The sequence below is a fragment of the Zalophus californianus genome, chromosome 6 (assembly GCF_009762305.2).
Source record: "Zalophus californianus isolate mZalCal1 chromosome 6, mZalCal1.pri.v2, whole genome shotgun sequence".
NCBI classification, from domain to species: Eukaryota; Metazoa; Chordata; class Mammalia; order Carnivora; family Otariidae; genus Zalophus; species Zalophus californianus.
The window spans coordinates 1,082,036-1,109,177 of NC_045600.1; the positions used below are offsets into that span (position 1 = coordinate 1,082,036).

At 67.5% G+C, this 27,142-nt stretch overlaps 2 protein-coding genes across 7 annotated transcripts; one reads left to right on the top strand and one right to left on the bottom strand.

Annotated features, from left to right (window-relative positions):
* Window positions 1-490: 490 nt before the first annotated feature.
* CEP170B (centrosomal protein 170B) lies at window positions 491-26,441 on the bottom strand. Of its 6 annotated transcripts, none has more exons than XM_027570834.2 (19): window positions 26,418-26,441; window positions 22,477-22,608; window positions 15,013-15,102; window positions 13,152-13,230; window positions 12,250-12,308; window positions 11,166-11,304; window positions 10,340-10,444; window positions 9,731-10,186; window positions 8,712-9,433; window positions 8,462-8,632; window positions 7,878-7,968; window positions 6,026-7,708; window positions 4,492-4,735; window positions 2,157-2,316; window positions 1,687-1,830; window positions 1,462-1,550; window positions 1,019-1,112; window positions 870-921; window positions 491-761 (listed from the first exon to the last, which is right to left on the bottom strand). In XM_027570834.2, the coding sequence occupies exons 2-19, from the start codon at window positions 22,579-22,581 to the stop codon at window positions 526-528; spliced, it is 4,719 nt and encodes a 1,572-aa protein (XP_027426635.2). In that variant the 5' UTR covers window positions 22,582-22,608; window positions 26,418-26,441; the 3' UTR covers window positions 491-525. The 6 variants fall into 6 exon arrangements, with proteins under 6 accessions (XP_027426635.2, XP_027426637.2, XP_027426634.2 ...); XM_027570836.2 differs by lacking the exon at window positions 26,418-26,441 and adding an exon at window positions 25,566-25,713 and having other exon boundaries at window positions 4,492-4,630; XM_027570833.2 differs by lacking the exon at window positions 26,418-26,441 and adding an exon at window positions 25,566-25,713.
* LOC113909547 (basic proline-rich protein-like) lies at window positions 15,028-18,684 on the top strand. Its single transcript, XM_027570838.2, has 3 exons — window positions 15,028-15,144; window positions 16,716-16,922; window positions 17,984-18,684. Exons 1-3 carry the CDS (start codon window positions 15,071-15,073, stop codon window positions 18,309-18,311), a joined length of 609 nt encoding a protein of 202 aa, XP_027426639.1. The 5' UTR covers window positions 15,028-15,070; the 3' UTR covers window positions 18,312-18,684.
* Window positions 26,442-27,142: the final 701 nt, after the last annotated feature.

Below are 27,142 nucleotides of genomic sequence, written 5' to 3' on the forward strand. Positions count from 1 at the left end.
GCCCCTCCTGGCTCCGTGTTTGGCACTTAATGACCGCCCCCACCCCCGGCCCAGCCCCTCTTCCTCCACCTGGCCCCAGCCAGCACACAGGAACAGGACACGTAAGCCCATGGGCGCCCTCAGCAGAACAGCCGCCCCCAACACAAAAGGCGGGGTGAGGGCCTTCCAGGCCCGGGGGCTGCTGCAGTGGCCCAAACCACTCTTTCCTTAAAAGCTAAAGACAGAAATAACAGCAGTGGGGAGGAGGCGGGGAACACACCTGTGACGCTGGCCCTTGGCGGAGGCCGCAGCAGGAACTAGGCCAGGAGGCCAGCAGGGGTGGCCACAGGGGCTGGACTGTCCAGCTGGGGCGCCGGCTGGGAGCTAGGGAGGGGATGTGGGCACAGAGGCACCTGCCCACAGGGTTATGGCACGCGTGGGGGTCTGTGGCGAACCGTCTGCAGCCGGGAAGGGCCGTGGCGGCAGACAAGGGGTGCCGGAGGTGCTGGACCCAGGGCACGCAGAGGCCGCCCCGGCCCCGGCTGCCTAGATCAGGAACCTCTCAGCGTCGGGGAGGAAGTCGGGCAGGAAGGCAGGGTCCGGGAGGCCCGGGGACCCGCAGTTCGCCCGCTGTGGGAAGCTCCTCAGAGGCAGGGCCGAGGGGGGCGAGGATGGGCTCTGGGCGGCCGGCCGGCCTTTCCCCAGCTGGGCCGAGCCCGCGGAGCCCCGGTTCGCGGTCAGCAGGTCCAGGTTCCCGCTGGGGTCCACGATGGCGTTGATGACTGCGGGGGCGGGGAGGGTCAGGCCAGCCGGTGGGTCCTGCCCTGCCTCCCGGCCCACCCCGGGGTCCCTCTGCCGGTGCCTCGGGCAGCACCGGGGGCCACACCCACCTTCCAGCTGCTTCTGCACGCGCCTCAGTTCTTTCAGGATGGAGCTGATCTCCTGGAAGCGGGCGGGAGGGAGCAGATGGAGCAGGGCGGCCAAGGGGGTCACGCCCCACTCCCTGCAGCCCGGCGGCTGGGTGCAGGCCGGCCCTCACCTTGTTGGACGTCTTCAGGATGGGCACCTCGTTCTCCGAGTTGATTCTGGCTTCCACCTCCTCCCAGGCACGCCCTGTGTTCTGAAAGAGGATCCTGCCGCCGAGGGAGGAGGCAGAGGACAGCGATGATGGAGCCCAGACCCCCTCCCCCGCCCCCCGCCTCGGCCCAAGGGGAAACACAGGCACGGTGCAGGAATGGGGCTGGCTGGAGCCAGAGTCCCAGCCTCTGGGCCTGACGTGCGAACGACTGGGGTGGAGGCTGGGGTCATCCTGGGGCTCTGGTTCCCGGGAGCCGGGCATGTATGTGTGCACGGGCACCCCCGGGGTGGTGTACCCCCCCACCGCCGCAGGTCCTGGCTGACAGGTGTGTTTGGGTCTGTGTCTGAGGGGTGTCTGGGGGGGCGGCTCCCACTGGCCCACCGAGCTCGCAGGGCCCTACGCACTTCATCTTCTCGGCGAGGTGCTCCGTGTTCTCCCGGATGGCGTGAGACAGCTGGGACACGGGGTTCAGCATCAGGTTGTCAAAGATCACCTGTGAGGACGGTGTCAGCATGGCGCCCGGGAGCCCTCCGCAAGGCCCTGCTCCCCGGGCGCACCCCAACGCCCAGCCGGGAGGGCCCCATGCACACAGCCAGGCCAGCTTTCTAAGGGGCGGGTGGGGTGCCTGCCTCCTCGCGGCTCCGAGGCCGCATCTTGCTGGCGAGGGGGTCCTCACAGCGGTCGTTCATGTTCTGGTCCAAGTCTCGAGTGCTCAGGGAGCCAGGTGGCACCTTCTGGAAGTTGAGGCTGGCCTCGGGGATGCGCTGCACCAGCTGCAGACAAGGGCAGGTGGTGACAGCCCTCCGGGGTGGGGGCATCACCAGCAGGGGCAGACAGCATGCCTCCGCTCCTACAACAGCAGGGGGACGGAGCAGACCCCAAGCCCAGTCTGCTGGGGGCCCCGGGACGCCCCAGCCCCCAAGGAAGGCGGATCCCAGACCCCACACTTCAGGGCGGCCGTGTCGGGAGCCGAGCAGGGGACACACAGCCTTGGGGAGGGCTCGTGGCTCAGACTGCCGGGGCACGCAGCTGGGCGTGGCCGACGCGGCCAGGACCAGAGGACCAGGCCAGACCTCAGCAGGGTGGTGGCGGGGCGTACCTCCTCACGGGCGGAGATGGTTGACGCAGGGGTGCTGGGCACATTGCTGAGGGAGGGGCTGCGGGCGGGCCCCGGTGAGCCCAGTGAGTCGCCGTCCCCAGCCACGTCGTGGATCTCCCGGGCCAGGATGGCCACGTCCTTCACTAGCGTCTGGCTCAGCCTGCACCCGCAGGAAAGAAGGCAGGTCCTGTAGGGGCCTCCTGGGCGGGGCGCCAGCGTTGGGGAGGTCGGGGGGGGGGGGGGTTGGCAGCCTGACGGAAACCTCCCCGGGCCGACCTCCCCTCTCAGGTGGAGGCAGGAGTCCTTCCCAAGAGGCAAGTGCGGGGTGAGGGGTACGGGCCAAGGGCATGCAGCCTCTAGTGTGGCCCAAACTGTGCCCAACCGGCCACTGGCAGTGCCAAACAGGGCCCCAAAGGAGGCTCAAGTGTCGGATGCCCCAAGAGGGGTGGCAGGGGTGGGGCTGGGGCCGGGCAGGAAGGGTGGGCGGAGGCACCCCACGCTCCAGAGCAGGCCACACCTTCCCCTCGGGCCACCCAGGCCCTACTCTGCAGGCAGGGACACTGAGGCAGGAAAGAGATCACAAACAAGGCTCAGAAGCAGGCTATGAGGGACACAGGCAGGCAGAGACCAGGAACCTCCCCGCAGGGGAGGGAGGGAGGCCACGGGAGGCCACGGGAGGCCAGGCTCCCAGCCCCAGCCCGGCCCCGCTCACACCCCACACAGGTTAGGCATGCTTCCCCACCAGGCTCTCAGGCCACCCGTAAAAGGACACAGGCCAGCAGGGACCAGGAGCACCTTCTACCCCCTAGTGCCCACAAAGTCCCCAGGCTGACCGCTGTCTCGAAGCACATCAGGTCCCACAACCAGCCTGTCCTGTGGACTGGAGCCCTCAGCCCAGGCTGGGGTACAGGAGTCCCCTGTCACTGTCCACACCGCTTCCTTCACTCGAGGGCGCATGAGCAACACCCTCAAGGTTCCTGGGCACATCACTGCTGCAGTCGCCCGAGTGGCGGGGCCTCCAAGGCCCACCAAGGCCCAGCGACCACCCTCAGCTGTCCCAGCGTGCTCGGGACGCCGCCCAGCCAGCCCTCAGGGCCTGTCCTCTCCCATCGCCACCTGCACCTCTGCCTGGAATGGACGCCCGAGCCCCTCCCAGAAATGCTGAGCACAGCTGGAGAAAACTATCCCGGCTGGCCCCTACCTCCCCAGCAAGGCTGACCTGGGCGCCCTCCAGATGGGGGCCCCCCAACTGGGTCCCACCTTCCCTACATCAAGAAAACACAGAAGGACGTCCCTCAAAGTCACGGATGCCCAACGGACATGTGCCCCTGCCTGAGCACCTGCCCCCGCATCCTCTCTCCGGCCCCCAGCACATCGGGATGCCCAAGCCTGCCCATTCTGGGGCAGAGGCCCTGAAGCCCACCGGGGTCCCTCCATCCTGTCTCCTCGCCTCTGCATGCCCCTCAGCTCTCTCACCCAGCAGCCTCCTTCCAGAGCCCTCACTCTGCCTCCTCGGCAGTCCGCCCCCTCGTCAGCCCTGTGCACTGCACCCCGCGTCCTGGGAGCTCTGTCCCCGGCCCTCTTCACGCCCTGCAGGTCCTCTCCGCTCAACCTCCAGCCGCCATGGCCTCTGTCACCCTCTCTGTGTCTCCACCCCCACGGACCGTTCTCCCAGGAACCACCTGCCTCTGGTCACCTTTCTAGGAGGCTCACAGGCTCAAGCTCAGCAACCTCAGCACCAAACACTCACCATTCACCCAGCCCTGGACTCCTCCTGCCCCTGCACGAGCCCCACAGAACCCAACCACTGTAGCACTGACCACTTCTCAGTGGAAGACCATCCCCATTGTCCACCATCTCTGCACCAGCCTCCCAGCTCCTGGCCTGGAGGCGACCCAGAAAATAACCACATGAGAGTTCACCTTTAACAAAACTAGTACAGTCCTTCCTCTTAACAGAGGCCCCACACCCTCCTGGACAGATCTGCATCCATGCACCCACCCACCCACCCATCCACTCCTCCACCCAACTACCCAGTCACCCATCCATCCCTCCACCCACCCGACCATCCATCACCCACCCAACATCCACCTACCTACCCACCCAGCCACCTGATACCCATCTCATCCATCCACCCGCCCACCCAGCCACCCAGCCACGCATCCATCACCCACCCAACGTCCACCCACCGGCCCACCCAGCCACCCCTCCATCGACCAGCCCTTGCTGAGCTCCTTCGGGAAGACAGTCTCCAGACCAGGCCCTATCCCGGGGGTACCCTTGGCCCCAAGGTGAGATGCGCGCTGGCTTGAAGGCTCCGCTGAGTCGGGCTCACCTGGCAATCTCAGCGATCTCTGCCGTCTGCACAATAAAACCGTAGGGGTCAGGATCTTCTTCCTCGTCGTCTGTGTCCCGGGGCATGGGGGCCCGGGGGCGAGTCCGGTGGGAGCTGCCAGCCCGTGGGGTCTGCGTGGCTGTTGAGGCACGGGAGCGTGTGTGTGTGGGGGAGCCGTGGTGGGAGCCATACTCCTCCTCAGATGTGGACGTGCAATCTGAGCCCTGCTGCCGGCGACACGTGCCTTGGGTGTGCGAGTTGTTTCCAGAAGCAAGAACAGAACAGAGCAGCGCTCAGCCCCCTGCGGCAGCCCCGGGTCCTTCTAGACGAATGCCCAGCGCTGCAGGACAAGCCACGCTGCATGCCCCGCCCCCATGCCCAGAGGCCCAGCAGCTGAAGCGCCAACAGCTACAGAGCTCCATGGCTGGGAGGCCACCACCAGCCCACAGGCACGAGGAGGGATGGGCAGGGACGGTCAGGGACTGGGAAGGTCGGGGAGGGATGGGGAGGGACGGGCAGGGACGGGGAAGGACAGGGAGGAGCAGGGAGGGATGGCCAAGGACAGGGACAGAAGGGGAGGGGCGGGGAGGGGCGGGCAGGGTCAGGGAGGGAGGAGCAGGGTCCGGGAAGGACAGGCAGAGATGCGCAGGGCCGGAGAGGGACGGGCAGGGATGGGTTGGACCGGGTGGCCTGGCATTTCCACGGGCCTGAGACTGCTCACCCCGTGGGCAGAGGCCGTGTCCCGCGGGGAGGGTCCGTACCCATCAGATGGGAACTGGCAGGACTGGTGGCAGGGAATGGAACCCACAGATACCCCAAATCAGGGTGGACCTCCCCACGTGGATCAGCCCCAGGCCTGGGGGGTACCACAGGGGGTGGCTGGGCTCAGCCCTCACAGCCCCCTCCCTTGCCTGCCTGGTCTGAGACCCACTCCCGCCCGCCCTGCTCTGAGGCCCCGCGGCGGCAGCACACACACGCCGCCAGAAAGGAGGGGCAGTGGGCTGGCACCCAGCCGTGGTCCCCAGCCCTCCACCCGTCCCGCTCCATCCCTTTTTCTCCAGCAAACCGGTCCCCCGGCACTCCTCGCGCCCCCCGCGGCCCAGAAGGCAGGGAGGGGCCGTGTCTGCAGCCTCAGCAGGGCATGCCGGGCACCATCCAGCCACCCCGGGCAGGAGACAAGCCCCAGCGGCCACAGCACCGTCCCTCTGCACCCCACCTGGGGCTGCGTGGGAGACTGACACGGCCTCCCCCAGCACCCAGCCCCCCAGGGGACAGCGCCAGGGCAGAGTGGGCAGCCCCAGCCTACTGTCCACAGCCACACAGGCCCCCACCCGCGAGTCAGCAGGAGCCCCTCCCTCCGGGCTCGCGGAAGATGCGGACCCGCGCACACTCAAGGCTCTCGAGTGTGTCTGTGGAGATTGGCCTGCCTGGGCCTGGGGGCTCCTCTAGGGCCAGAGTCGGGGGGCCCCACGGCCATGCGTGGGGCTGACCCAGAACACTGCGGACCCACCGCCCTGGCTGACGTGGCACTCACTGGGTGAGGAGTATCGGGCACTGCCCGGGCGGGCCCTGCTAAAGGGCTGGCGGGGGGCCGTGGTGGTATTGGTGGCCTTCCTGGTGGCGGCGGCCCGAGCCTCGGCCATGACGGGTTTGCGGCCAGTGCAGTACAACTCGACGCTGCGGCCAGAGAAGCTGGTGCGGGCAGGGGCCGCCTCGGAGTCGCTGGGCCCAGTGAAGGAGCCCGCCCGCTTCCGGGGCATGGCCAGGATGTCCAGGCGCGACAGCTTCTTGGCCTGCTCAGGGGCTGGCCGCCCCGCCGGCTCAGGGTTGGCCGAGGGCCCCCGTTCACCATCGGCAGCCTCCGTGTCTGAGGCATCCCCCAGCCGGGCCCGCCTCAGCCGGGAGGCCCGTGTGGGCCGAGGGGTGGACAGGCTGTTGGAGCGGGTCAGCACTTGCTGTACCTTCTGGGCGCAGCCACGGCCCTGCTCTTCCCGCGGAGCCGGGGATGGCGCTGCGGGTGCCGGTTTCCGGCGAGGCCCTGGCCGCCCCGCCCCAGGGGCCACGGGGGTCTCGTGGTCAGAGGTGACGGTGTCTGCGCCAGGTGGGTGGGCCGGGCCGGAGCCTCGCTCTTCGTCAGGCCAGTCCGAGGATGCCCGGGCCCCGGTGCCACGCCGCGCAGCCAGGCGCCTCCCCAGCTCTGCACGGCCCACGTCCATGGGGCCCGGGGGGCGACGATGCTTGTCTGAGAGCCGCTCTCGGGCGCTGTTCGAGGAGACGCTCCCCGGGTCCTGTGCTGCTGGTGGGGACGGCGGCTTCTCCTTCTGCGGCCCCGCAGCCTGGGGACTGGTTGGGCTGGGCCCGTTCTTACCACTGAGCAGGCTGACTGTGCTCCCTGTGTCCACATCAGAATCCCCGGACAGGGAGTCATCTGGTGGCCCAGGGGTGCTGCCCATCGGGCCCTCTGCCTCCTCCGCGGACTTGGAGAGCAGCCGGGCCTCCAGGGCTGCCAGGGCTGTCTCCGTCTCCTTGAGGATCAGGTGGGTGTCCTGGGGGTGGAGGTCCATGTGTGAGGCCTGGGCGGCAGCCAGGTCCTGCAGGAGGGGGTGGCTCGAGATGTGCGGAAGCTGGCCGGGCGCCGGGGGGCCACCGGCCGGCTCCTTGCGGAAGCTGTCCTGTCGCACCAAGGCCGGGGCAGGGCTCTCGGGCTCCAAGGACCGCTCTGTCTGCAGCTGGATAACCATCCTCCCGCTGGAGCTGACGTAGACGCCGTCCCTCGCCACCCGCCCGGGGCTGTCCACCTCCCCTGCAGCCACGGATGGCTTCCTGGGGAAGGCTGTCTCCGCATTCTGGTCCCCAATGAAGAAAGAGGCAGGGGCTGGCTCTCCAGGGGCCCTTGGCGAGGGCCGGCCCTTCGTCCACGCTACTCCCTCCTGGGGGCTCCTCCGTCTCTCCTCCTGTGGGCCCCCACCCAGCTCGGAGCCCCGCCCACCATCCGACCCACTGGCATCGCTGAGGCTGTCAGGCTCCAAGTCCTCCTGGCCCAAGAGGCAGCCGGCCTGCTCACTGCCCGGCTCCGGAGGCCCAGGGCCGCTCCTCTTGGTGGCCTCGAGGCCCCCAGGGCTGTCTGCGCGGTCGCTGGGCAGCTGTGGGAGTCGCCGTCGCTGGCGCACAGGCAGGGTCCCTTCAAGCTCCCCCGCTCTGCGCCCAGGGCTCTCCTCTGCAGAGACAAGGGCAGACTGGTTGGAGCGGCCGCTGGGCCTGCAGGCCCTCAGTGCGTGCCAGAAGCCTGACCCTCCTCCGGACTTGGCTGGCACGCACTCACGCCCACGTGTCCGGTGGAAAGCCTGGGCCCAGCCCCTCCCCGCTGCTGAGCCTGAACCACTCACCTGCCAGGCTTGGGTCTGAGTAGCTGTCGGCCAGGCTGGCCCAGCGGGACACCCACTTCTGACCCCCGGGGGAGCCCGGCACCGTGAGGCCCTGCGGAGTGAAGGACGAGTGTGTGTCTGCGGCAGGGAAAGTCAGGAGCGCCGTGGAGACCCTCAGCAGTGGGGACAGCTCACCCTAACCCCTGGCCCCAAACACGCCATCTCTGGACCTGTGGCACAGCAGCCCCCCCCCCCGCCCCACCCAAGAAACAGCCAGGAAAGCCCCTGCTGCACTCCTGAGCTTACAGAACCCCGACGTAACTACCTAACCTGAGCCCGGTTCGGGAGCTAGAGGCCAGCAGCTGTGGCTCAGCCCAGCCCTGCCTGCGGGCACACACCCAGGGGCCCAACTTGACTTGGAACCTGTCCTCAAGCCCTCCACACAGGGCCCCAGCCCACCTGCCAGGTGGGCACGCCACTCAGTGAAGGTTCGACCCAGCCTCGTATGAGGCATCCAGCGCAGGCGAGACCATAACCCTCGAGCTCATACGGGACCTGATGATGGGGTCCCAGCACCTCCCCAGGGCAGTGTGCCTCCCACATACCTGGAGCTCCCCTTGGGGGGCTATGCCCACCGACCGGGAGGCAAACTCCTGCAGGAGCGCCATTCGCTGGGCGACCCCGTCACTGGCTTCGTCTCTGTCCCCTCTGATGACCGGACGGAAGGTGGCCGAGGACACCCTGGAGAGCTCAGGAGACTCAAGCACCCCAAAGACCTGGGAGGAGGGACGGCCAGGCCCTTGGGTCAGAGCCACCCCAACCCCAGCCGGGCCCCCAACCCCCTGCCCTGCAGACCTGGTCGATCATCTGGCGGGCCTCCTCCACCTCCGGGTCCTGCCCCTCCGTCTCGATGGTGTAGGTCCCCGCGTCGCTCAGACTGTCGTCCTCGTCTTGTTTGCGAGCCTTGCTCAGCTGGGGGTCGGCGGGAGGCGGTGGTGGGGTCGCAGGAGCCACAGGGCTGGCCCCACGGGGTGTCTCGGGGGCCGGTGACGCTGGAGATGCCTTGTCAGGGCCGGGCCGGGCGGTCGGGGAGCCCTCCCGCGGGCACTGGGCCATGAAGTCCTGGGCCAGACGGGAGCGGCGCCCCACGCTGCCAAAGGGTCGGGCAGAGCCCCGGGAGGCGGGTGAGGGGCCCCCCAGGCGCTCCTCTGTCCTCTCCCGCTTAAGCGAGCTGGCCCGCTGCGGCCCCGAGCTGCCGCCTGTCCCCCGCGCCGAAGCAGGGACGGCTGAGCGGTCTCTGTCCGCTGGCCCGGGGCCTCGGCGCTTGTCGGCCTTGGGGTCCCCGGGAGGGGTGTGCGTGAAGGACTGAGAGCGCTTCTTGCGGGGCGTGTCCTGGTCGAAGAACTCGATGACAAAGGCCTGCTGGTTATGCAGCAGCTCCTGGGGGTCCCGCTTCATCTGCCTCTGCAGCCGCACCTGCACCCCGCTGCCCTCCGCAGGGACCCCAGCTGTTGCCACCGCCGCCTTGGCCGTGGGGTCCTCTGAGTCGCTCTGCGTGCCATCCTCATGCTTGTGACCTGGGGGTGGGGAACCCCAATGCATCAGGTCAAGGGAAAGGACACAGCAATCTGGGGGAAGGGGAGCCTCTTCACCTCCTGCCCAAGCGGTGCCACGAGGCCGGGGACGTGGTACCCACAGCGCACAGCACCCAGCACACGTGGCTGAGATGAGCACCGGGAACACGCCCAACTGCCCCAACTGCGGAGGCAGGTGTCTGGCAATTAATTGCAGGCGGGAAATCAATCAAGCTGATGAGGGCACCCCACCGGGAGACGAAGGCGCTGTGGTGAGGTCACGGCCCGCCCGGCACTCACCCTTCAGGGTGCGGGTGTGGACGGGCAGGTCACTCTTGGTGCTGTGACGGTCATCCCCGGGGCCAGCCCGGCACAGCAGGCTAGGGTCACTCTGCACCAGCCAGTCGGCCACCTTGGTCTCGGCAGACACGGCCTCCACAGGTGTGGCCTCCTTGTCTGGGGGCCGTCTCTGGCGCAGCGAGAACTTGGTGACGTGGTCCTTGATCTTCACCTTGCCGGGGCTGCAGTCATCGAACTCGATGGTGAAGGAGGCATGGCTCTGCACCACAGGGGCCGTGGCGGGTGCCTCCTGGGCCGGCGCCTCAGGGGGCCGCGGTGGCGGAGGGGCCTCCTTCGTGGGGATCTCAAAGTAACTGGGCTCCCGCCTGAACGAGAAGCCCGGAGACTCCGCCGCCGCCCGGAAGCCAATCGTCCCCGGGAGCTCCCCGTCCTGCTGTGCCGGCTCCTTGGGCCGCTCTGGGTGGGCGGGGGGAGAAAGCATGTCCTTGGGGGCTGCAGGGTGCCGACCTCGGACCGCCCACCTCTGCCAGCACGGCCGGCTGTCTCCCCCGGAACAGGCATTTCCAGCCCGGCCACCCTTCAGAAGTGCCAGGGGCCTCTGGGACCTACCTGCGTAGGGCTCCTCCTGGCGCCGGTCCTCGGGGGGGCTGCCGCTGTCGTCCTCCCCCCACCAGGAGGGCTGCCCGTACAGGGGTGTGCGGTAGGCCGCCGACTCTGCAGGAGGAGAGGGAGTTCGAACCTGGGTCACTGGGGCCGCAGCGCAGACGATGAAGGAAGACCCGGGGCTGGGAAGGCGCTGGCTTCTGGAGGGGTCCCGGTGTCACCTCCCATCTCAGCCCGGGACCCTGCCCGAAGTGCTCCAACTTTGCCACTCTAAGGCCCATTTCCACATCTACGGTGGGTGACGCTCGCTGCCCCCAACCCGCCCAGGCCTCCCTGTGCAGGAGGCTCACCTGGGGCAGCACGGTCCTCAGCAGCCCCATCCTGGGGCAGGCAACCCCTCTAACCCTGGCTGAGCCCTCTGCCCCCGGAGCCTGCCTGCCACAAGGGCAGGAGGACAGGAGTCCACAGCCAGGGCGGGTCTCTCTCCAAGGTCTGTAAGTGGCTCAAGCCACGGAGGGGCGACCCTGATGGCCGGGCCCCACCGCAGGCTGACCGGACCACACGGGGAGCAGGGGGGCAGTGCACATGGGTGGGCATGTCTCGGGCTGTGCAGGCGTGGGGCACACGGATGCCTGAGCCCACAGCCCAGCAGGTCTGTGCTGGGGCAGCGGGGAGCTGTGAGCCCAGAGGCTGAGAGGCAGGGCGAGCGCCGTGCTGGGAGGGGAGCGTGACCCAGAGCAGGCAGATCAAGGGGAGCCATGGGGAGGCCGGGGCGGGGGGGGCAGGCCTGTGTGCACACCCCTCCTGGGCCCCGGTGCAACACTGCCCTTACCTGCCCCTGGCCTCCGGTCCCCCCTCTCCGGCCTGGGACCCAAGGACTCGCAGTAAGGGGTGTGCTGCGGCAGCGCTTCGCCCTTCCTGGGGGCCGGGCCCTTGACGCTCACCTGCAGCTGGCTGGTATACTTCTCGTGCTGCGGGCAGGGGGGCCGGGGGTAAGGGCAGGGTCGGCCTCAGGAGGACACCCAGGGCAGCCCGCTCCCTCTTGCTCCAGAGAGGACCAGGACTGGCCCCGCACACCATGAGGCCTTCCCACAACACCCACGGAGGAAACATCCTGAGGCTCGAGGCTGGGGGTCCTCGCCCAAGCCTGGGGCAGGGGGGGCGGCGGTTCTCAGGACCACACAGCTTCCAGGAAGGAGCTGGGGTTTGCTTGGAGCGGGCAGCAGTCATCAGAGGTCACACGGAACCCCCCACTCAGGACCCACCAGAGAAGGGTGGGACAGGCCCTGGGCCACGGGAGGTGGGGAACAGTGGTCTACCCGAGCACACCATGTGCATGCACGCTTGTGTGCATGCCTCCGTGTACGCGCCCCTGGCTGAGCTCTACAGCTGTCAGACCCAGGCTCACACTGCCCATGTGACTGCGGACAGGCTGCCCACACTCCAACTGAAAGACAGGGCTAAGGCTAGTCTCCCCCACAAGAAGCTCCCGAGTAAAGCTCTGGGCAGGGTCCCCCAAGTCGATGCTCCGTGACTCCCACAGAAACGAGCAAGGGGAGAGGAGACGTCCCACCCACTGCGGCCCCTGACCCAGGTCCCTCCTGCCCGTTCCCAGCTACCACCTCTGATAGCCTGATCAGGGTCCTCCTTGGCACCCCAAATGCCTCTGGGCCTCCCCTCCCCCAGCTGGGGGCAGCAGCCTCCCCGCTACTGCCACCACCTGCAGCTGCAGCAGCCTGGGGAAATGACTACCTTCCCCACCTGCCAGACCGGGCCAGCCTGCAGGACAGGCCAGGCCAGGCCTGGCTGACTCATGGCACCGCAGCCAGGCCAAGGGAGCCAAGAGGCGTGGGAGCGCTGGGCAGGAGGAGGGGTGGGGGGACGGTGCGGCCCCTCGGCTGAGTGCTGGCACTGACCCTGAGCGCCTCCTCGGGGACCCGGTGCTGCACGCGCTCCAGCACGTACATGTTGGAATGTGGCCGCAAGTTAAGGCAAACCCAGAGCAGAAGAGCCAGGATGGCCCTTGGACAAGGGCACGGGGCCACGTGGTACAGGCACTCTCCGCAGCGAGATGAGCAGACAGCTCCTGGGCAAGTCAGACTGACAGCCCCGGGGGGCTGTGCTGCCCCCACACCCGCGTGCGCCCCAGGCCCGTGTCCACACTGCTCTGAGTCAGAGAAGCAGGACAGACGCCGCTCCAGATCACGGCACACACATGCCCTTTAACCCCTCAGCCAAAGTGCGAGGCAGGGCGGGCAGATGATGTGCCCAGGAGCCTGCCACACAGCTAGCTCCCAGCTCCCATCCCAGGCCACCCCTCGGCACCGGCCTCCCAAGGATCTGGGCTCGGAAGGGCCTCAGACAGCGGCTGGGCCCACACCCACTAGCGGTTGTGCGAACACGAGAGCTGGCCGAGGCGGGCATAGAGGAGAGGACATGCTCCTGCCACGTGTACGGGTCCCCAGGGCAACCAGGCTGCTCAGGGCGGAGGCGCAGACCCCACTCCCACATGCTCCCGCACAGAACGCCAAGCCTGGGCAGCCCCCAGGCCACCAGGGGCCCTGGGTCCCAGGGAGGGCTCACTCGCTCCTGGGACCCTGTGTGAGCTCAGACCGGGACACAGGAAGCAGGTGCCCGTGACCGGTGCCTCTGTCGGGGGCATAGGGGCCGGGGTTCGGGCTGGAGCCCAGCCCGGGGTCATGCTGGCTACTCTGGGACGCCCGTGGGCCCCAGCTGTGCCCACGGAGGCCCCTACGACTCTGCCAGGACAACAGGACAACTGAGGCCAGAGGGAGGGAGCGCGGCCAGGAAAGGATATCGTAGCCAAATCGAACGACGTCATGGAGCTTCAGCGTGACGTACTTCTGGTCCGGGATGCGCACGTCGTTCACGAACGTCTGCGGAGGAAACAGGTGGCGGGGCCCAGCCAGCAGCAGGCGGGGCAGCGACTCTGCAGTGCCCTCCTTCGTGCTGCTCTGGGCCAGCCACTGTCCCGTGGACACACGTGCACCCAGCCTCACCCCCGCAGGGACCCCGGGACAGGTGACCGCCGAAGGCCTGGCCTCACCCGGCACCCAGGACCCTGAAGTGGCAGCGGCCAAGGCACACCCGCGGGGTGGCCCCATGGCAAGGCTGGCCGGGCTGTGCAAGACTGCCTGCTCCCCAGAAACCTCCCCCGCCACCCAGGGGCTCTCACTGGCTGGCCACTGGACACTGCACTCTGGCCAGATCGGGGAGAGAGCCCCACACACTCTGAGGGCCTTGGGGCAGGCCAGGCGACAGAGGGAAGACAGAGGGGCTCAGGCACGGCAAGTGTGCCGGAGTCTGGTGGAAGGCACAAGAACCAGGGAGGACTCGGGGGCGGAGCAGAAGGGTGGGTCCACAGGGAGGGGTCCCAGGCCAGGGCTGGGTGGTGCAGAAACGAGCCTGCGGGGCAGCAGAGCAGGCCTGAGAGAGGGCTGGGAGCCTGGCAAGCTCAGTCTGCACACGCTGCCGCTGACGCGGGAGTCCGTGAGCTCCTGCAAGCAGTGGAGGGCAGCAGGCCCGGCGTGGGGGCAACCTGTCAGCCTGTGCCCGTGGCTCGGTGCTGCACAGGCAGGCAAGACTTGGTCCCAACTCTACAGATGTCACTCAGGCTTCGGAGAAGCACACACCAGGCCCACAGCCCCAGGGACCCTCTCAGAGCCCAGGCGGTCTGGGGGGCCGGCGCCCCATGCAGCCCGTGTTGGCGGAGGGGATGCTCACTCTCCTTGCAGCCCCATTCAGGTAGGGCGACTCTGTCTGACAGGAGGGCTGACAGAGGAGGGGTTCAGGAGCAGACCCCAGCAGAGCCTGAGACCCCCCCACCCAGGAGCCCTGCACGGGAAGTGGTGATGAGTGCCCAGCACTCGGCAGCCTGAGGCTGCTGTGGGACCGCCCCCCAGCTCAGCATGGAGAGGGCAGACCTCACGAGCTGGGGGGGACAGGGCGGAAGGCCCTCCTCCGGCAGAAGGAAACCGCATATCCACACAGCCAGACACTGGACCCTGGAGGGACCCCTCACCTGCCCCCTCCCTGCTCACAAAGGAGATCACACGTCCCCCGGAACAGGGTATCCCAGCAGACAGCCCCATCCCTCAGCCTGCAGGAGATCCAGTGTCTCCCACCCTCCCTAGGGCCCTCTCCCCCCAGAACAGCCCTGCCCCACACGGAGCCTCCCAAGGAGGCCATGGGGCCACTGCACCTGCAGGCGGCTTCCTCCCCACCCGAGCAGCAGACCCTGGAGGAGCTCAGGCGGGGACAGAGCAGAGGGATGTGGTGGCGAAGGGCAAGGGGACCACAGCAGGGGGCAGAGCTGGAGTGGGGTCCCGGGAGGGGGCAGGGCCAACACAGCCGAGATATAGCGAAGAGGAGCGGGATCGAGGCGGAGGAACAGACCGGGATGCGGGGCAGGGTGCAGAAGGAGCTGGGGCGGGGAAGACGGGTGGCGCTACTATGGGGGGCGGGGTGTCATGGAGGGGGTGTGACCATCACAAAAGAAGGCGGGGCCAGCACAGAGACAAAGGCCATGAGAAGGGGCGGTGCCGGCAGAGGGCTGGGTCGTGGCGGGGGCGGGGCCATGAGGGGGCAGGGCCAGAATGAGGGCGGGGTCACGACGGAGGCGGGGCCAGCACAGAGCGCCCCTTGCCCCTTGCACTCACCCCGTTCAGGCTCCCCAGGTCCTTCACCCAGTGCTCATCCCTGTCCTGATCGTAGTTGATGACAGCATGCTGCTTGTCCACGCTGCGGGACTGGGGACACACAGACTGCCCTCAGCTCGCCTCCCCAGCTAGGTGAGGCCCAGGAGGCAGAGGAAACCCCAGCAAGAACCCCATCCTCTACCCACTGCACTGCCAACACCAGCCAGCTAGGCCTGGGAGCCCACGAGGTCCAGCCCACACCCCCACACCTTGGGTGTGTGTGTCCCAGGGAGCCCACCCAGGCTTGACTCGGCCAGCTGCCCCAACCACTGGAACAGGCCACGGGGATTTGCTGAGATGCCAAGGCCAGGTCTGCCCACCCCACTGCTGCCACTCGGGCCCCTCCTTTTCTGTCCAGCCCTCTGCAGCACCAACAGGCCAGTGCCCCCCATCCCTGGGTCAGCCGTGGGAAGGGGGGAACCTCTGGTCATCTGGGATGTGCTGCTCACTCCCAAGGGCAGGTGGGGGCAGGCAGAGCCCACAGGGAGGACCGCAGGGCTGGGGGGGGTCCAGGGACAGGCCTTCCCCCCACTCCTGGCCAGCCCCACAGGTCACAGCCTCTCCCCGTGCTGCTCACACATGTGCAGGATGAATCTCAGACCCTACAGCTATGTGCCCACGTGCACAGGACTCACACGCCTCCGACGCACACCTTGCCGCACACCTGCATGCTGAGCACTGCCAACCTGTCCCCGGCCCCCAACCCTCTCAGGACCCCTCCCCAGCCGGTCACCCAGCCCCCTCACACAGTCAGCTGGAAGAACACAAACCAGTCCCCAGCACACCTCTCCACTCCTAGGGCTCGCGGTGCAGAGGCTGGGATAGGGTCATGGGGTCACACGCTCTTCGCGGAGGCCCCGCCAGCACAGGCCACCTCCCCAGCCACGAGGCCAGCGGTCTTGGCACAGAGCACACCACCACCCACCCCACACTCACTCTGCTGGACGCCCTGGGTGTCTGGGTGGCCCCTGCATCCCTCTTTGGCCACCGAAGGAGACACAAGCCTGGGGACCAGCCCCTGGACAGCCCAGAAGAACCAGCCAATCTAGGAAATGTCCAGACCTGCTAGGATGACAGTGTGGGACCCTGTGGACCTGCCAGGCAGTGCCTCCACAAGACACCCAGACCTACCTGCAGAGCACCTGCGTGGGAACGACAGGGCTGCACACCTGCTCTCCGCAGCCCGGCATAGGATGGCCTCTAGCCCATGAGGTGCTGGCCCAGGACCTGAGTCCCTGTCACCATACCACCAGGCTTCTCTGTTCCCACAGGTGAGTGCCCCGACCCTTCCTCCCCGAGGCGGCCGGTCCCCACAGAGCCCACTTTTTCCCTGGCTTCCAGGGGCGGCCCCAGCACCCTCCCCAGGACTAGAAGCCCCTGCCTCACCCAGAGGCCCAAGGACACAGTAAGATGGAGGTGGGGGTGGGGGTGGGCTCTGGTCCCTCAGCTTGGCAGATGTGCCAAGAGCCCTGGAGGGCAGACCATCGGGGGCTAGCTCGTAGGGGCTGTGCCCTCAGCCCCAGCAGCAGCCTGCAGGCTCCAGCCCTGCCCGCACTCAGAGGCCCCAGGCGGCCAGCTGGACCCCCAAGGATGCCGCCGCATGGGGGACCTGGGGGGAGTGGCATGAGGAAGGAACGGGCCTTTGGTTCTCTGGAAGGGAACAGGGGTGCAGGGACGATCATAGAGCAGTCAGCGGTGCCAGCAGGAGCCTCCCTGACACAGAGGCCACCCCGGGCCATCTGCCCCAGGCTGCTCGAAGGACACGGGTCAGCAGCGCAGCCTGCTGTCAGCACCTCCCCCAGGACAGCCTGGGGGTCTCCTGGTGAGAGGCCTGGTGAGAGCATCTCCCACGGCGACGGCTCTCCGAACAGGTGAGTCTAAGCTCGAGACCAACCGCCTCCCCCCCCAGGCCTCACCTCTGCCCCCACCCTGAATTCCTCACCCAGAGTTGGCACCCACGGCCAGACAGCTCCGGCCACAGCCTCTTCCCTGGGTGCCAGGCACCCCCTCCTCCATCAGACGCCCCTCCCTGTCCCAGATGCAGGCTGGCCCAGCGCTCACCTACCCCCAAAGCCGGCCCTGCACTGCAGCCCCCCACTGGCCCTGGCCTGGGCCTCCTCAACCCAGCACAGGCGGGGGACCCTGGCACACCCTTACCTGGGCCTCAGTCTCCCGGCTGCAGTGGGGCTGACAAGAACCAGCAGCTCTCTGGGGGAGCATGAGTGCTCAGGCTCGTCTCACCTCCGCCAGTGAACCGCCCCATGGGCAGCCTCGTGTCCAGCTGGCCGCTGAGAAAACACTATTTGCAGAGGAGTCTGGGGGCTCACCTCCTCTTGCGACCTTTCCCAAGCAGTGCCCAGGGCTCGAGATCAGGCCAGCTGCCCACCTCAGCCCTGCTGGACACCCCGGGTGCCAAAGAGCCTCCCCCCCATCTCTGGAAAGTGAGCCTGGGGGTGGGCTGTGGCCGTTGTGCCACCAGGTATCACACTGCAGGGGTGCTGCCGGCCTGGGAAGGGCACTGCGCAGGGGTGTACCACGGGGCTCTGGCCAGCCGCTCACCAGCACGCAGTGCGATACAGGCCGGCCCGAGGTGGACAGGGGTAGGCAGCAGCAAGGGCACGCTGCCCCTCAGGCTTGGACCCCACCTCTGCCAAGGAGTAACCCCCTAGAGGGGCTTCTGGGCTGACCTCCCGGCCTGAGCAACTCCCTTCCCCCCTCAAGCCTCAGACCCCCAACTCCCAGACTCAGCCCAGCCGGGCCAAACCAGATTCCTCCCTCCCTGCCCACCTGGCCCTACAGCCTTCCCCCAGGAGGGCCAGCAGCGGAGGGTCCAGCTGCACCCCCTCGCCCCCAGGTACCCACTGGCCTTCCGGGGAGCCATCTTTCTCCCATCCTCCCGGCCCCGTCAGTCATGCCCATTACTCTTTTGCAGAAACTTCCTGAGGTTCCTGGCCAGCCTGAGAGAAAAGCCGAGCCACAGGCCCCAGAGGCCTCTCCAAACCTTCCTGCCCTGCCCTGGCCTGGCCAGCCCTCTGGCCAGACCGCTCTGTGGGTTCTGGAGATGCCATGCCCCTTCTTGGACCTGGGCCCTTCGCCGAGGACCACCACCCTCCCTGTGTCCACCTTCCCTGACGCCCCTGCCCACCCCATCCATCTTCTGGTCCTTGGACCTTGCACAGTGTCCCCCCCATTTGCCCCCAGAGCCTGGGCCACCCCCTCCAGTCCCCAGGCCCAGCCTCCACTCCCGGCCAGGGCTCTAGCACCAGGCACAGCTCCTGCAAAAACCCCCTCCCAGACTGGGGGTAGCACCAGGACTGATGGGGAGCAGGTGGAGAAGGGCTCCAGGACCGGAAACCTCCCTCCCAGCCCTGACACCCCAAGCCAGAAGCAGACCCCAGTTCCACCAGGCCCAGGAGCTCAGAGGCTGGACACCCACCCAGGGAAGATGGAGGCAGCCCCTTAGCCCTGGATTTGAGACTTCACAGGACACAAAGCAGCTCATGAAGGGAGAGATCGTGCAACAGGTGAATAAAATGACCCTAACAAACTCCAAACATACAGATATTTGAAAAAGAGTCTAATTATACTCACTTTAAAAGGAACAAAGATGTGCTTCCAAACTTTATGTGACTCCCTCCGCGGAAAGAGCCCGGCCCAGGCCAGCCTGATCCTGGCAGCAGCCAAAACCCAGGGCTCTGGGCACACCCTCCCACCAGTCCGCACCCGGCATCACCCACGTCCCCTGCGGATGGGCTCAGCTGGCTCGCGTGCAGAGGGCTCCAGCTCGGGGCTGTGGTCTCCGCATGAGGACGCAAGCAGACAGACCCCGGCTGCTACATTCCCACAGGGCAAACTGGGCAGAAGCAGGGAAAACACCTGTGCACAAGCACAGAGACATGCATGTGCACACACACGTGTGTGCGCACAAGCACAGAGACATGCATGTGCACACACACGTGTGTGCACAGGGATACACCCCCACACGCGTGTGCACAGGGGTACACACATGCACGCGCGAGCACAGGAATACACCGCCCCACACACGCGTGCACAGGGATACACCCACACACAGGCGTGCACAGGCACACGCCCCCCCACACGTGAACGTGCACAGGCACATGCCCCCCACACGTGTGCACAGGCACACGCCCCACACACACGCGTGCACAGGGATATACCCACACACACATGCGTGCACAGGCACATGCCCCCACACACACGTGTGCACAGGCACACCCCCCCACACACATGCACAGGCACATGCCCCCCCACACGCGTACAGGCACACACACCCACACACGCGTGCACAGGCACACGCCCCCACACGTGTGCATGGGCACACACACCCCACACACGTGAACGTGCACAGGCACACCCACACACACGTGTGCACAGGGACAACCCACACACATGCACACGTGCATAGGCACACCCCACACACGCGTGCATGCACAGGCACACGGGCCCCACACACACGTGCACAGGCACACACCCCACACACACATGCGTGCACCAGCACACACACACCCCACACACATGCCCACGTGCAGAGGCACACGTCCTGCACCAGCTCTGTGCCACACTTGGAGAGTGTGGGGCGGCACGTGGCCAGGCTGGCCGGCTCTGCCTCCACACACGCCCCCCCACCTTCCGCTGCCCCGCAAGGTCCAACAAGCCACAGCCCCTCCTGCCTCATTTGCGGCCCAGGCCCCCTGGACAGTCCCCTGCTCCCCAGCCTCCCCGCACTGCCTGCTCCCTGTGCCCTGTGTGGAGGCCACACCCCGCCCAGCACCTGTGCCAGCCCTCCGCGCCCTTCCCCCTCCCGAGTGTCCAGTCGGCCCCACAGCCCCCCATCCCGTTCCCAGTGCCACCTCCGGCGGGCTTCTGCCCTGGGGACTCATCTGGTCCCTGCTTACATGGGTGTGGCCGGCCCCACCCCAGAGCAGTGACCCCAGGAGGCAGGGTCTCTGCAGGGCCCTCCCGGCGCCAGGACAGTGCAGTGCTCCATCACAACTGTGGAGTGACAACACGGGGACAATGACACAGACCTCCACAGAGGGGAGGCCCGGGCCCCCGGAGGATGAGGCAGGGAGGGGGTGAGCTGGCAGGGAAGGATGAGCGGGGGTGGGGGGCCACCTGAACAGAGGGGCCGGGGCGGGGCAGCTGTAGGGCGAGGCTGGGATCCACCAGTGTGCCTGTCCCCTGAGCCTGGGCGCAGTGGCAGCGCCGCCTGTGGATGCCCAAAGCACGGGTAAGGGAGGGGGAAGGTCAGGGTGCGTCCCTGGACCACTGGCGGGGACACTGGCAGGGACCCTGCTGGAGGGGACGGAGGATGGTGGTTTTGCATGGAGCTGGGGCTGCCTGGGTGAGGCCCACACCGGCTATGACTGCAGGTGGCTAGAGGCTGGGGACAGGAGAGGCAAGGACACCATGTGAATCACCTGAGCGGATGTGGAAACCAAGGTATGGGAGTGAGGGCACCTCTGGGAGATGCAAGGGGTGGTCCTGCCCAGGAGCTCAGGGCCCAGACAGAGAGGGAGGCTGCGGGGGTGGACAGCATGCATGACCTCCTGGAGCCTCGGTTTCCCCAGGTGCCAGAGGACAGCAAGGTGCACCCGAGCCTGGGGCTAGACCTGCATGGAGGGCTGAAAAGTGCCCGCTGCTCCTGCCCGGCTCAAGGCTCCACCACCAACAAACCAGAACTGGAACTGGACCCCAAGCTCACTTGAGCACCCTGATCCCCACCTCCTGCCCCAGAAGCCTCTGCACCAATCCCTGGGAAAAGCAGCAAGCAGAGTGAGGGCCTGGTGCAGGCGACAGAGCCAGGCAGTGGGCAGGAAGAACACCCACACTGGGCCCTGGTCAAATGCTGCCTCCTCCAAGAGGCCCTCCTGGCCACCCCAGGTAGACCAACAAAGCCATCAACACGCTACCCAGGCGCACGGCACCTTGCCAGGGTCAGGGACCCAGCCCGTTTTCAGACCCGCCTCCAGCGACAGAGAATGGGGGTCACGTTCTGTGTCATTGTCAGGAGCCACCAGCCACCTCCAGACCTCAGCGGGGCCGCTCAAGATGCCAGGGGTGCGACCGAGCCTGCCGCCTGCTTTGTGCACACCGCGAGTTCGGAGCACGCTTTCTACCCGTAAATGGTTTTTAATAAGCTGAGGCTATATCGTGACACATGAGGACGACAGGAGACTGACATTGCGAGGCCGCGAGGAAGACCCCCTGGTGCCAGCACGCCGGCTGCCTCGTGGTCCTCGGGCTGCTCCACGGCCAGGAGAGCGCAGTTGCGGCCGAGGAGGTGTGCGGCCCAAGAGGCCTCAGAGACGTTCCCCGGTCTTTACGGGAGACATGTGCCCACCCTGTACAGTCACTGACGCGGTCTCCCCAGCTTCCAAAGGCATGACGAGAAATAAGAGGACAGACTGTTCCAGATCAGAGACGCTTCGGAGGCCCAGCAACCAAACCTGACGCGGGAACTTGGCCAGCCTAGCCAAGCAAGTCCGAGGACCTTCGGGGAGAAGCCAGGGTGTCCAGAGAGGGACGGGCTTGCCCTCGGGAGACAGAGGTGGACGTCTGCTGCCCAAGTGTGCGTGTGTGTGGCAGAGCCCCCGTCCGCAGCCCAAGCCCCAGGTGTCCCAGGGAGTGGGCGGCAGCAGCCAGGCTCACACAAGGGAGCCAGGGCCTGAGCCAGGCCTCACCCTGCACCCGAGCAGCCCACCCAGAACACCACAGTCGGGGGCATGAGCTTGGGGAGCTTGGGGGACAGCAGCCCATGTGCCATGCAGGGGGAGGGGGGCGGCGCAGGGCTGCAGGAAGCCCAACTCAACCACACCCATGAGGCACAGGGAAAGGACACCCGAACTAGGGTGAACCCTCCTTGTTCCCAAATAGCCAGATACGTGAGCCCCACGGAAGCCAAACCCACACTCTGAAACCCAGAGCCTGAAAGTCCTGATGGCCAAGAGCACGGTGCCCTGGCCCCACCAGGCTTTTCTGCCCAAGAAAGGCCCCTTCCCCACCCCAGGGTGCCTCAAAGGGGCACCAGCCTTCCCCTGGACAGCTCTGATGGCCCGAGATGGCCCTGGGGCTCCCCGCTCCATTTGTGGCCCAGCTGGGGCCCCAGACAACAAGGTTATGGGTAGGTCCACTTTCCAGCACCTTCCAAAGGTGGGTCCCCGGTGCCTTGAGAACCCGATCGGCGCCTAAACACCTTCCTGTCAGAAAAGCTCCCATATGCAGAGGCAGGGACCAGCCTCGTGAGCACACACTCAGGCCTGCAAACGCCCGGCTGTGGGTCCAGGGTCCAGGTGGAGACACCCAGGCCCAGGGCTGACTTGAGGGCTCCCCCCCCAGGTGTCCTGCAACCAGTAGGCCCGGGCCCTGGACCTGCCTTCTCAGCCCCGAGGGGCTCCCACTCACCTGCAGCATGAGCTCACACTCATCACGCCCCACGAAGATAAGCTCTCGCGGAAGCCGGTGGCGGGTACCACTGCTGCTCACCAGGAACCAGGAGGTGACACTCATCTTGGCACTGGCCAGGCCTATCCGGCCCTGGGGGGAAGGAGCTGTTAGAGCAGGCTTCCCTCCCTTGGCCCCAGCCCCTGGACACAAAAGGCCCGGAACAGATCCTGCCCCCCAGGAGGTTCAAGCACCCCCATGGCCACACAGCGGCCACCCCTGGAAACGCTGGGCCCCAGCCACACTAGGCCACCCGCCCTCCCCTGTGGCCGCCTGCCCCAGCTAAGTTCTCCCAGTCCTCCCCTTGCTCTGGGCCCCTCTCCTCTCCCTCCCGGATGCCAGGCGTTGAGTCTACGAGGCGGCACAGGCCACGCTGCCCACGTGTGGAGCCACACATGTCCTCATGACCCGACCAGGAACAGCTCTTGAGTGGGACTTGGCATGGCCCATCGGGGTCCCCACAACGCCAGGTGCACAGGGCCAGACCCCATCCCAGGACACATACTCTGCACCAGGGGATCTGTTTCCGCTAGCCGGACACTCTGGGGTGGACCTGGCAAGGAGGGTCAGGGGGAGACAGCTGAGGACAGGAGCCCTGAGCCATCAACACACTGATCACTTAGAGGAGACGAAACAGCCCTTGGTGGCCACTGCAGCCATCCTGCTAAGCTCCCCAAGCCAGGACAGTACCAGGTGACCAAGGCAGCAGGTGATGGAGGTAGTGCCCGGTGCCCGAGGTCCTGGGGGCATCATGAGGGGCTGGTATGGTCAAGATGGGCAGGGAAGCACCACGGTAGCTTGAGGGGCACAGTGGGGGCAATCTGAACGACAACAAGGGCCAATGTCACCCAAGACCAGGCACTGGGGCAGCCTGAGGCCCCCATGCAGCCTGCACACACATGCTCTCCCACAGGCACCGTGCTCACCCGGAGCCCCAGAGCTGTATCACGGTGGCACCTGTGTGTGGACACCAAACATGCACGCACGCTCATGGGACACACGTGTGCACATGGCCTCCCGCGTATCCAGAGCACCACCCACAAGTGTCCTGGCCGCTCTTCACCATACAAACACGCATAATGCTGAGATACACACACACACACACACACACACACACACACACACACACACACACACAGGATAAATCACATCCCGAGCACCGCCATGTGCCGAGGGGCGTCCTGGGCTCTGAGACAGCTGGGACCCGCACCACCAGCCTTCCCACCAGCCGTGGAGGCAGGCAACAAGGTGAAAGGCTCTGAGAATGTGTGAGTGTCCCAGAGGAAAAACGAAGCAGGGAGGGAGGGGTGGGGGGGTCTGGGAAGGCTCCCTGGGAAGGGGACATCTGAGTAATGCTGGAGCAGGGACAGGAGCAGGGGGACGGAAGCAGGCATGTGAACGTCTGGGGACTGTGGTCCAGGCAAAGAAAGAACCAGTGCAGAGACACGGGTCACAAGGCTCGGGGAGTCCTGTGGCCGGTGCTGGAGCCAAAAGGTAGTTCCAGGACCTGCTTCATCTCCAGGAGGCTCAGCGCAAAGTGAAATGTGGTAGCCTTGTCCAAAAGTCATGAAGAATTTCAAAAACACCACGAGCGGAGCGCTGAGCAGAGCAGGGGTCACAGTGGAAGGGCATGGGCAGATGCCATGTGGCCAGCCCTGGAGGTCCTGAAGCCACAGTGTGACCCAGAGGATGGAGCACAGACAGGAGAGAAGCAAAGGTAGGAGCAGTGGGGGCATCCCCAGTTCCTGTCCCTGCAGTCCCCACACCCAGAGGCCCCAGGTCTCAGCTCCCTTCTGGGTGGGGCAGTGAGCAAGGCCATGGAGGCCCAAGTGACCACGTATCCCTTGGCACACCCTCATGTCACCTGGGCCAAGCAGGTGGGAGGATGTGGGAAAAACCCACCCCAGGAGAAGTCGGCCAGAATCCCCTCCCCAGAGCCCCAGGCACTTCCTCAGAGTCAGGCCAGGGGGGCACTAACTAGAGGCGAAGGGAGGAGCCAGGGCCCCGGAGGGCTCCACCACCCCCGCCTCCTCTAAAACCCCTCCTTCGGGCAGCAGGGGGGAGGGGACGGGCTCTCTGCGGGAAAGCCCCCGCCCCATCACAGCCCCATCACTGCCCTTCCCCAGCCCCCACATCCCACACTCTTCCATCACCTGCTACTGGCTCCAATAGGCAGCGACCCCACCCAGAGGACGCCACAGCCTCGACTTACAGCAAAGGGAGGCCAAGCCCCGAGAGCCTGGTTATGCGGCTGTGCCAGGCCACCCCTGCCACTACCAACCCACCCTGAAAAGGCTCAGGCCGGGGAGCTGAAGATGTTCCCAAACAGCCTGCGGCCGGATCGGGGCTGGCCTGGCCATCGTTGCTAGGAGGGAGAATAATAAACACCCCAAACTTGTCCCCACGGCCGCCCCAGCCAGAAAAGCCACCCGCCAGGAGGTGAGGAGGGAAGGTGGAGCCGTCCGGGGGCAGGGGCTGGGAGCCGGCCGGGACCGGGAGAGGGAACGGATGGGGGCAGGGTCTGGGAGCGGCAGGAGCTGGGGCGGGCGGCTGGAAGGAGCAGACGGAACGGAGGCCGGGAACAGGCCGAGAGAGGAGGCAGGGCCGGCGGAGAGACGGCGGCGACAAGGGAAACGAGGGGAGGACGGAGGGAGGGACCGCGGGAGGAGAGACCAGGCCGGGCGGCGGCCGGGCCCGGAGGGGGAGGGAGCGGCGCCTTCTGAATCAGCGCTCGCCGGGGCAGCCATGGCCGAGCCGGTGCCTGGGCGGGGACCCCGGCGCCCAGGCCTGCGCCCCCCTCTCCAAGCCGAGTAGACGCGCGCCGGGCGCCCCTCCCGGCCTGGCGCAGACCTGGGCCGCCTTCGCGGCGGCGGGGACCAGCCCGGCCAGGTGCGCCCGCGGCCGCCGTCCCCACGCCTTTGTCCGGCCCGGACGGGACCTGCTCCCCCGGCCCCTGCCCCCCGCTCATCTCCATCCCCGCGCGGCCCGGCGGGCGCAGGTGCGGGCGCAGGGAGGCCCCGGCCGCCGCGGGTGCGGGGCGCGCGTCTTACCTGCGGCTCGGCCCCGGCTCGGCCCCGGCTCGGCCCCAGCTCGGCCCCGGCCCTCCCGCCCGCCGGCCGAGCGCTGGGCGGGGCCGCCGCCTAGGACATGCCCGGCGCGGCCCGCACGCTCGCGGCAGCCCCGGCTGAGCCCACGGGCGGAGCGGCGGCCCGGGGCCTGGCGCGCGGGTCCCTGACGTCTGCTGGCGCTCGCCCCGCCCCCGCGTCCCGCCCCTCGCCCCGCCCCCTCGCCCCGCCCCGCCCCCGGAAATCCAGGTTAGGGCGGGCCCCGGCGCCAGGTGCACGCGGCCCTCGCCCCTGCGTCCTCCCCTCTAAGCCCCCGCGCCCCCCGCAGACCCCTCCCCTCTCTGCCTCGGTCCCGTCTCCCGCACCCCCGCACCCCCGACCCCCTCCCCTCCCTGTCTCGGTCGGGTCCCCAGCGCCCACCCCTAGGTTGTCCGCGCCCGCCCCCTGGTCACTAGTTCCCACACCCAGCCGACAGACCCCTTCCCCTCCCAGTCTCCGCCCCGCCCTCGGCTGGGGGACCCGCCCCGCTTGCCAGGCGGAACCTAGGGCCCGGGGCAGCCCGGCGTCCTGGCCCTGGGCCCGCGGGTTAACGCTTAAGCCAGCTCGGGGAGCGTTTCCCAGCCCCTAACCTTTAGCCCCGCCCGCCCAAATGAGGGTGGAGCTTGGGGGAGGGGAAGGGAGTGCCAGAGGGCCCCCCCCTTGCCCCACCCGGACCCTCCCCTCCCGCGCCCCCAGCTCCCAGACACCTGGCGTTCTAGGCTGGGGTGGGGGTCGTGGGCGTCGACGGTGGCGTGGGCCGCGGGGCGGGGTGGGTCTGGGGACCCTGGAGGTGCTCACCGTTCCTGGGGTAAGGGCTCACGGGCTGCTTGCTGGTGTCGGGTGACCCGGGAGCTGGGAGAGGGAAAGGGATTAACGCTGGGGCGGGGGCAGCGTGGGAGACGCCTCGCGGAGGGATCGCCCTCCCGGCATCCTACCTTCCAGGTATGGGGAAGGTCTTGAGCAGAGGCTCGGTTGTGAGCAGCGGCAGGGGAGAGAAGTCCTGGGAGCGGGGGTTGGGAGGGCGGTGTGCTGGGGAGCCTGGGCTTTAGCGCCTGGACAGCTGGGGCTGCGACGGTGCCCACCCGCCGTGTACCCGTGTCTGCGGCCGCCCCGCCAGGGGCACGCGACAGCCACCCCCATAGTCCTCAGTCCCCGCGAAACCCACGTGCCAGGCCCTGCCCTGCGGGGGGGAGCAAGAAGGGGGGCACACACCCTGGAGAATGGAAGGGAGCCTCAAGCACCTACCATGCAGGTGGAAACCCACCTGCGGGGAGGCGGTCTAGGAGAGTATGGAGTGTGCCAGGCAGCGGGCGGCGCACCTGGGCTGGCTCGGCCGCTCGGTATGAGAACACAGAAGCCGGGGCCCCCGGGGTTGGAGGAGGAACAGGTCAGGGGAGGGACCTGCAGCTGGGTGATCAAGAAGTTTGGACTTCATCCCGACGACAACGTGGCGCCGCAGGAGGGTTTGATACCAGCTGAGACCTGCCCTGATGAGGGTATTAGAGAGCTCTGGGCGCCCAAGA